This window comes from Crotalus tigris, unplaced genomic scaffold, assembly GCF_016545835.1.
Source record: "Crotalus tigris isolate CLP2741 ecotype Arizona unplaced genomic scaffold, ASM1654583v1 scf7180000018127.1262416, whole genome shotgun sequence".
In the NCBI taxonomy this organism is placed as follows: domain Eukaryota; kingdom Metazoa; phylum Chordata; class Lepidosauria; order Squamata; family Viperidae; genus Crotalus; species Crotalus tigris.
Genome location: NW_024096838.1, coordinates 212,591 through 222,745, shown reverse-complemented (window position 1 = coordinate 222,745; position 10,155 = coordinate 212,591). Strand labels below are relative to the sequence as shown.

The window sequence follows — 10,155 nt, the reverse complement described above, 5'->3', positions numbered from 1 at the left end:
GGAAAGGGAGTGTCAGGGAATTGCGCACGTGTCCAAGTGAAGTCATATAGATGCTTAGACAAACTTGCAGCTTCATATAAATATAAATACTGCTATCATGTCACATTATAATATATATAATGCGGGGGAAGGATCCCACTCAACCCAAGAATCAGTGACAAGGGAGTGAATGGGAGTGTACAAAGGAGGAATAGGAGAGGGCTGGATGCTGGTGTCAAAGATACATTTAGGATACAATCTAATCAGCTGGGACTGATGACACAGCCAGAAGCCGGATGCAAATATACCTACAGATATATATATCTGTAGGTCTTTGGTTATTTGGGTTTTCTCCTGCGGAAAATTGGAAGTGTCTTGGTGATGTTTCCACGAAGTCCCATTCGTCATCTTCAGGCTGGTGTTTTTGGCTTTGTGCACTAAAACCAGAAAAAGAAACAAATTGTGTAGCCTTGCCTAAGTATTGCTAACTTGCTTTTGTACTCAGTGTTTTCCTCAGGGGCAAATTTCATGTACGCTAATGTGATGTTCTGAAGGAGGGAATAAGGGAGTGTACAGGAATGATTGAGGTCTTCTTTATATTATAATAACTGTGTTGTCTGACTGCGGACTCCCACTCCGGGGGAAGACTTCGCCCGTCTCCACGCTCCCTTCCACCGCGGGAGCCCTTTGCATGGGCAGAGCCGCCACTCACGGAACTCAGGAGTCTCGTCAGGACCCGCGTCTCCGCAAGAATTCCACGCAGCCTCTAAGCCTACCACAAAGCCTCTCACCGGAGGGAGGAGAACAGAGAGAACAGCCTCTTCCCACGGACGCCCCGGGCAACAACTCTGGCTGAAGTGTCCTGCGCATGCTCTGTTTTCTCCTTAGGCTGACAGAGCCACCTGGTGGACTCTGCCCGAGATGCCAGGATTCTCCGAACGGGCGGGAAAGAGAATGAGCTTCTGAGGGGAGGGAGAGGGAAAGGATGATGGGCATGGGAGTAGGAGGAAAGGTAGGAGGAAAGGCTTCGGTTTCTCCATCGTCCAGGAACCCTCTGTGGAGAAAAAGATCTCCCTGGTGGATTTAAACTCACTTCCCTCAAGAACAGCTGCCCTGAGAAGGTCTCAAAAGGGGCCCAAATCCTCTCAGAAAAAGCCAGGCAGTCAGAAGACGAGGACCAGGAGCTTCTCTGGGAAACACAATTTGTGTCTTGCCATTGTAACACCAAAGAAAAGTAAAATATGGTCTAATTCTTGGGCAGTCTTTTGCATATGCATTTCAAGTGCTTCTTATCATTCTGGCTCCTTTTTGTGAGAGAGGAAAACTTCATTCTAAAACTTTCTTCATGCTTGAATTATTATCTATGTGATTAATCTCTCACATCCTGAGTGAAAAAAGTTCCCTGCTTCTGCATTCATATTGGTTTACTAAGATGTTTTGCACCGTGGATTGAAAAGTTGGATTATTTTTTTACTATCCTCACACTTCAGAGGAAATTACCATTCTAATTTCTGTTATAGAGGAAGAAAGATTTCAGAAATTTAGTCTTGAAGAGATGCATCAGGGAAATGCAGCTCCTTCCGCTTCTTGTGGAAGCAACACCTATTAAATATCTGCCTGATCACATCCCTCCTAGAAAAATAATTTTCCTGCTTTATACTTAATAATTCTCAGAAGAGTCCCTTGCCCAAACTGAATAGACTGAGCTGGAAATTGCAAATCCAGTGGGGTTTTTGTACCATTAAGTATAAGTTAGAGCAGACATGTCAAACTTGCGACGTCACTTGATGTCATGTGATGTATCGAGACGGTTTTCCCATTGCCGGCAATGGGGTGGGCGAGGCTTCCGTGTGACGCGTCCGGGCCGTGGGCCAGCAGTTTGACACCCCTGAGTTAGAGGATCTGATGTTGCACTGTCACCAGATGTTAAATTTTTGAACATTCTTGTCATTTAGACATTTCCCATTTCAACATCTTACAATTCATTATATAATTTCTACTGACAGCTATACAAAGTTTAACAGCAAACCAATTGCTACTAAAACGGCTCTATTCATAAAATATCTTCTTTAGTATCACACTTACTTTGGTCATTTATATTTAGCTATAACTTTTGCAAGTCTTTCCTGAATTAAGCCTTTCCCATAGCATGCGTGGAATGATATTTTGCTAAATAAACCCTATGCTTGCTCTCAAAAATTAAAATTAAAATTTTATTGGGGATTTGTGCTTTATTATGATCCAATCCAAAAGGGGATAAACATGAAGAAAAAAATATGTTCCCTTATTTATCTGAAATGGCATTGGTGACCTTCAAATGACAGTAGCTACAAAAATCCACGGTTCATAATTGAAACATCACATGCCTAGAATTTGGTTTCCATTAGTAAATTCATCTCTCTTGGGCTTCACATTGTGAAGGTAAGACTGAAAAAAACCCTTTCCTAATTCAGTAAATGTAATTAGGAAATGCATATATTTCAAAAACTAAACCGAACATTTAAACATTAAACATGTATATGGAACATGAAACAGATTCTCACCCAAATGTACCCGTATATGGAAGATTCGGTCATTGGTTCTCTTGAAATTTTCCCATATTTCACAGACTTGTATGGCTTCTACAGTTTGTGGATCCTTTTATGAGAGTTAAAATTACTGCTTGTCATAAAACATTTTCCACACAGCATACACTTATAAGGCTTCTCCCCTATGTGGATCTTTTTATGGGTATTAAGATAACTGTTCATAGAAAAACTCTTTCCACATTCCATGCATTTAAAAGGCTTCTCCCCGGTATGTATCCTACTATGGTAAATAAGTTGGGAGTTCTTAATAAAGCTCTTCCCACACTCCATGCATTTATGTGGCTTCTCCCCCGTGTGGATCTTTTTATGGAAAACAAAGTCACCGCTATTAGGGAAGCTCTTTCCACATTCAATGCATTTATAGGGCCTCTCTCCTGTGTGGATCCTTTTATGAACAGTAAGAGACGAATTTCCACGGAAGCTCTTTCCACACTTTGTGCACTTATATGGCTTCTCCCCTGTATGGATCCAGTAATGCATAGTAAGAGAATGACTAAAAGTGAAGCTCTTTCCACACTCCATGCATTTATAGGGCTTCTCTCCTGTATGGATCCTTTTATGGGAAGTAAGACTACTGTTCTGAATAAAGGTCTTGCCACACTCGATGCATTGATATGGCTTCTCTCCTGTGTGGATCCTTTTATGACATGTAAGGGAACGGTTCTCTCTGAAACTCTTTCCACACTCTGTGCACTTATACGGCTTCTCCTCTGTATGGATTCGTTTATGGGAGGTAAGATGACTGCTCTTAATAAAGCCCTTTCCACATTCAGGGCATTTATATGGCTTCACCCCTGTGTGGATCCTTTTATGGGAAGTAAGACTACTGTTCTTAGTAAAGCTCTTCCCACACTCCATGCACTGATATGGCTTCTCCCCTGTGTGTTTCCTTTTATGCGAAGTAAGTTGACTGCTCTGAATAAAGCTCTTCCCACACTCCATGCATTGATATGGCTTCTCTCCTGTGTGGATCCTTTTATGACATGTAAGGGAACCGCTCTCTCTGAAACTCTTTCCACACTCTGTGCACTTATACGGCTTCTCCTCTGTGTGGACTCTTTTATGGGAGGTAAGATGACTGCTCTTAATAAAGCCCTTTCCACATTCAGGGCATTTATATGGCTTCTCCCCTGTGTGGATCCTTTTATGGGAAATAAAAGAACTCCTTTCACTGAAGCCCTTTCCACACTGCATACAGTTATATGGCCTCTCCCCTGTGTGGATCCAGTTATGGGAAGTAAGATGACTGCTTCTTCTGAAGCTCTTTCCACATTCCAAACATGTATACGGCTTCTCTCCTACATGTATCCTTTTCTGAGATGTAAAGGACTCCTTTTCACAAGAAAGAGTCAATTTTTTTCCATTGCCTCTGCATATTTTACTTTCTCCTTTGGTTTGGGTTGGATCGTGTTCATTCACATCTAATTTGTCTTTGAACAGTTTTACGTTTTTCGTAATGCATTTTTTCTTTATTTTTCCTTGTTGGGCAAGAAAGTCCTGCATTGGAGCATCAATGGAAGAACTTTCCCGATTCCAATTATTTGACTGGTTTCTCTCATGTCTCTCTACTACCATTTGATTTGCAGGCTTCTCCAGTCTGTCTCCACGAGTCATCCCTCGGAATGGTTCTTGGGAATTTTCATTTTCTTGTCCATTATTATCTTCAAAGAAAGGAGAAATAAAAATGATAATAAGTTAGGGGGGAAAGTTCAAATTGCAGGAAGTTTGAACATAATTAAAAACAAGCTGCACCAATCTTCTTAGATGCGCCGAAGGCGTTTGAGAATTTGAACTGGACTGTGTTGATTTAAATTTTTGGAAGACATGACCTTTGAAGAAAATTTCCTTAAATGGATAAAATCGATCTAATCTTTGCATAAAGCACAAAATTTAACAATCCTTGTAAAACACAAAAACAAAACATAAGGATGCCCTTTTTTTCATGCTGCGTGTTGAATTTGGGAGATCCTCTTGAGGGAATAGAAATACCAATATGGAAAAATTTAAGGAATTTGGCATTTTAATGAGCTTTAATTTAAAGATGCTGTTAACAAAAAAGACAAAAATGGAAGATGAAATAAAATTGATGGGAAAAATTGGTTTTAAAACTGAGAAATTAAAATCAGCAAGTTCAGTATTATTATGACCAATATGAACTGATAAAGGAGAATATTTATACCTCGGTGTTGTAATACTAGTGCTGATGATGTTATCTAGTATGGATAATGAAACATCTGCAAGAAAACAACCAAGCTCAGAGAGCATCAAGGACCCTCTCCCCATGAACTGTGTGTTATTTCAAAACAATTTTTTTAAAACGTGGAGTAAAAGAGGGATATGTTAAGCTAGGAGAAAATGCGTACGTCATTGTTAGAAAGAATTTCCATGATAAAAATTAATGTTGGCCTAGAATAATATTTCTGTTTCAAATACCTTTTTAGACAACTGATGTGTCATTTAAACCAGATAGGTCCAACTTCCACCTCGCAGGCCACATGTGGGCGTGGAGAGCTAGTAATGCGGCCCATAAGATATAAAAATATTTTTTAAAAAGTTTGTTATTTATATACATTAATTATATATTTTATAGGTGGACCAAGACAATTTCTCTTCACTTAATGCAGCCCAAGGAAGCCAAAAGATTAAACAGTGGCAGAATAATAGACATAGATTTTTATGGCAAGGAAAAAAGCCAAATTCTCAAATTCTCCAAGATGCAAAGGAAAGAAGACCTGGTGTGTGCTTTCGATGAAAGAATGTGGGTTGCTGAGCAATAAAAGAATTTTAGAATTTAAAAAGCATGAGCTAAGATTTGGATGGCATGGGTGTTGGGTAATGTTGATTTTTAAAACAATGATCTTAGAAGTGCCATATTGAGAATATGGAACAGATGCAAATCCAGACTGTGCCATTACTGCTCTCAACATAATAAGCATTTTACAGAAGAGAAGCAGTCAGCAAAGATAATGAATAACATGTCAAGAGCCATTAGAACTTGAGCAAGGGAGATATCAAATGAAATCAAGAGAGCAATTGATGGCAGAAGGATATAGTTTTCGCTGGTTTTCAAACTGTCATCAGAAAGATTCAAGGTAGATAAAAGGACCTATGGTATTCAACAACCTAAGACAGAATTTGAATCTTGGTTGTGTAGAAAGGATGAACATGTAATTGCTAAAACCTATAAACAGTTAAAGAATGTATGATAAAATCGACAAAGAAGTTTTTCAAAATATACAGATGTAACAAAATATGTGGTTGAAAGGAGTGAAATTTACATTATGTTACAACCTAAAAGGCAACTTTTATAAACTGATGTAATACAAAAAATTTCAGAAGTGTATAAAGGTACCTGACACTTATACTGTAAATGTGGGCAACATCAAGACTGTCACGTTTTGGTGGACAGGTAAAAAAGGCAGAAAATTTTGGATTCAAATACAGAGAACTTTAAAGATAAATATCCAACTGAAATCAGAACACTTTGTTAGTGCTAACGAACAGGCAGCTGGAAAACAGCCATAGAAGATTGCTTCTGACTTCATATGATAACTTCAGTGAGACTATTATAATGCCAAAGCTGGAAGGACTCTACTATAACTACAATGGTGGATGGTTGATGGAGATGACAGAATTATCAAAGATGACTAAATGATCTCTTTGATTAGAGGAAACACCGTATATTGATTAATGATTGGAAACCCCTGATGGACTTCTTGCTAAAAAAAAGAAAAAAATGAACTTCTGATCTATGTTTGAAGATTGGAAAGGAACCATTATGTAAGAGAAAACTATTATGTAAACTTAGAGAAAGAAGCTAAATTTTAACATTTCTTACTTTTTCTGTGCTTCTGTTTCCTTTTTGCATTTTATTATACTTTTTTAAAAATTCATTTATCACCTTACTCTACCTTCATTTCCTCTTCAAAACTTGTATTGTTTTTGGTCCTATAAATTTGATACAATTATAATGAAAAAGACACAGCTGATATCATCTAATTACAGAACGTCTTCCCAAATATTCTGGGTAGACAGTAGCAAGGCCTTACCCAGAGAGGCCACATTCCTATGATTTTCCACCATGACTTCCCAATGCAGCGTTTTTTGGTCAGGATCCAGTCGAGACCACTCCTCCTCAGAGAAATATACAGTCACCTCTTCAAAGGACACATGGCCCTCCTGAACAAGGAAAAACACAACAGAATAAGACCAGGGTAATTTACAAGATCTGTTTTATTGTTTAAATCATTGCAAGCACAGATATACATTTTCAGTGCCATTCAGTGAAAGGAACCCCAGCTTCCTTCTGGATTGATCTATCTGTCCATCTGTCTGTCTATCTAGACTTTCTGCATCTGGAGAGAATAAACTGGCAGATGGCCCTTGAAAGGCCACTTCTCAGGGACTCCAGTCCATTTAGCATTTCATTAAAAACCTTAATGAAAAGCCTTCTTGAAATGGTATTGTGCTAATGTGATTATTTCAGTTATTATTGAGCAGTCTGGCACAATTACATGTCAAGGAATTTCTAAAATGATCACTCTCTACTTAACAGATGCTCCCACCACGATAGCTTTATTTTTTATTACGCTTCTCTTACTTGAGTTGTAAGTTCAATGATTTAATGAACACTCCAGAACAGGGGTCCCCAACCGCCGGTCTGTGGACCAGTACCGGGCCACGGCATGTCAGTAACCGGTCCGCACAAACAAAGCCCCATTCATGGGATGCAGGCAGCCCACAAGACCATGCCCCCTCTGGTCCGCGGAAAAACCACGGAACTGGTCCCTGGTGCCCAAAAGGTTGGGGACTGCTCCAGAACATTAAGTTGATTCTTGTTCTCTGAATGCAAACCTGAAAATCCCCAATATCCATCAGTGAGGCTGAATAAGACACAAATGGAGCAATGTCCTACAAGAATTAGGAAAAGGTCTCCATTTAATTTAAATGCCAGAGAAATCTCAGAGGGAGGGGTGAAGAATTCAAACACATTCTTTATTTCCCCTTTTGGGTTCCCACCTGGGACTTGATCTGCTCCTTTTGTTCCTCCACCTGACTCAAAACAAAGGCTTCCAACAGAGCCACCGCCTGGGAGCTGGTCTCCGCACTGAGCTCTCCATCTGGGGGGAGGGGGGGCAGAAGGATCAGCAGCTGCTCCAGAACAACCAGATCAAGCATCTGCATTTTGGTGTGCTTTTCTGGTCTCAGCCATCGCCTACAAATGTCATGGAGTCGGCTGCAAAGTCCTCGGGGGCCCTCAGCCTCCTGGTATTGGATGCTCCTGAAGCTGCAGGGCTGAACTTCTGAATGGAGGATGGGTTCCTTCTCCGGGATCTTCTGCCCGCTTCTTGCCCAGATCTCTCCACAGCTGCCAGGCTGAACAACCGAAAGATTTTTTCCAGTCGCTTCACTTGCTAAAAGTTCTGTCTCCATCCTGCCTCTGTCCTGTAAGGCAACTCCAAATGGGTACAAGAAATCTTCTGGATCTCCTAAAGACATTTCATTCATAAGTCTGCTTCTTGAAATTCTGTTGCCGCCTGCCTTTAGCTAAGAAATAATCTTGTGTATATGCAAAGATGTAGAAATCACTTCCAATTTGTGTACCTGAGATGGAAAAAGAAAATGACTTTCAAGACTTAGAAAGTGGAGGATTTAACCACCGAACAACAGTCATCCTCATGGAAGGAAAGATTTTTCTGAGCTGGTCAATGATTGCAATGGCATTCAGCAGATAGGGTTCTTTCGGGAGGGGGGGGCGTGCATTTTGGAGCACTTTATATTTCTCTTGGTCACAAGAAAAAGCTTCCTTTTAAAAACCTGCCCTCTGCATCCCCCCTCCAAGAAGGATTTACACAACCTGCCAATGAAATGCCAGGAAATGACCCTGGCTGTGGATGCTCCCTTTCCCTTCTTCTGGGGACATGCAAACAAGTTCACGCAATCCTGCTTCCACGCTCAGCTTCTCTCCTCTTCTGCTGGACCTCCGCCAGGACGGCCCTCCTCTCACTCCCCCCACTCGGGCTCTTCTTCCCCGGATACGGGGCGGGAAGGCAACCCAGGAACCCCGCCGCCTTCCCGGGATCCCCGGTTCTTTTGCTGCTTCTCTACAGCTCCGCTTCCCCCTGCATGGAGAGGGCGGCTGGGGAACATGGGACCCGGAACCGGGCCCAGAGGAGAGCTGGGCACGGGTCTCCCCCTCCTCCCTTAGCACGGGAAGAGCTCACCTCCCCACCTAAGACAGGTGTGAATCTTTTCCCCCGCGAGGCTCTCCCGCCAACTCTTCGCCTCCCGCGGAGCTCCAGGGGTTAAAGAGAGAGAATATGGCGTCCTAGAGTTGCAAGGTTCACAGCCGTCACTTCCTTCTCAGCCTCCTCTGAAAAAGTAGCCGTGACTTTAGCTCTCCAGTGGCCCATTAGGGAAGGGCTTGTTAGCGTGCGCCCTCTGGAGGAGTCTATGTGGAATTCAGGTTCTTATGCTCAAAGGGTAGGAAAGGGAGTGTCAGGGAATTGCGCAGGTGTCCAAATGAAGTCATATTGATGCTTAGACAAACTTGCAGCTTTATATAAATATAAATACTACTATCATGTCACATTATAATATATATAATGCGGGGGAAGGATCCCACTCAACCCAAGAATCAGTGACGAGGGAGTGAATGGGAGTGTACAAGGAGAAATAGGAGAGGGCTGGATGCTGGTGTCAAATATACCTTTAGGACACAATCTAATCAGCTGGGACTGATGACGCGGTCCAGAAGCCAGATGCAAACGCTTGGTAATCTTATATAAGCTTTTCCCACTAACTAGCTCTAACCCTGACGATGTTGGAAGTTACCGATGAAAGCTTGGTTTTTATTAAAAAATTTCCTGCTTGGATTTTCCTGGTGATTGTAATTAATTTATTTTGTGATATATATATTTACAAATTTCTTTTTCTAACAAACAATTAAAGAATTAAATTGGGAGACTAAGATGGCCATTTCAAGCTCATTCTGCTCTCGTCAGTTGGCCACACCCTTTATGGGATTCGAACCTGGTCAGTTTACATACTAGGCAGTGATTTAACCACCAAGCCACAGGCTCTCCTCCCTCTTTGCCAGCTGAGTCAAGGGAGTATATGCAGGAAGTTTTTCAGACAGATGTCTAATTGATTACACCTTGACATTTTTTAACTGCTATACTGCAGTTTTACTTTTTACAATCTCTTGCCTTGCAGCCCCCAACTAGGGGCGTTAAGCAGGCTCAAGTCGCAACTGCGAAACAGTTATATATATATAACACCAGTTATAAAATCCACCAGTTCATTGCTCAGCTATGCTCATCCTTGATGAGCACAGCTGATCAATGAACTGGTGGATTTTATTTAGAGAATTTTCAAATATATCTCTAATAATTTGCTCCTCCATCTTGACTCCCTCTTTGGTCAAAGACTACTGAGGCAACTTTACAAGCAAAAAGGGAGGCTTATAACTACTTGATAAACTATCCAGAGAATCCCATTCGTCATCTTCAGGCTGGTGTTTTTGGCTTCGTGCTCCTAGAAGCACGAAGCCGAAAACACCAGCCTGAAGATGACGAATGGGACTTCA

The 10,155-nt window shown here is 41.3% G+C and overlaps 1 protein-coding gene across 2 annotated transcripts; it reads right to left on the bottom strand.

Annotated features, from left to right (window-relative positions):
• Positions 1-365: 365 nt before the first annotated feature.
• LOC120310173 (zinc finger protein 678-like) lies at positions 366-9,396 on the bottom strand. Of its 2 annotated transcripts, XR_005557289.1 has the most exons (5): positions 8,792-9,396; positions 7,587-8,171; positions 6,617-6,746; positions 2,523-4,228; positions 366-416 (listed from the first exon to the last, which is right to left on the bottom strand). XR_005557289.1 is itself a non-coding variant. In XM_039348302.1 (4 exons), the coding sequence occupies exons 2-4, from the start codon at positions 8,073-8,075 to the stop codon at positions 2,601-2,603; spliced, it is 2,247 nt and encodes a 748-aa protein (XP_039204236.1). In that variant the 5' UTR covers positions 8,076-8,171; positions 8,792-9,396; the 3' UTR covers positions 2,437-2,600. The 2 variants fall into 2 exon arrangements, 1 of the variants encoding a protein (XP_039204236.1); XM_039348302.1 differs by lacking the exon at positions 366-416 and having other exon boundaries at positions 2,437-4,228.
• Positions 9,397-10,155: the final 759 nt, after the last annotated feature.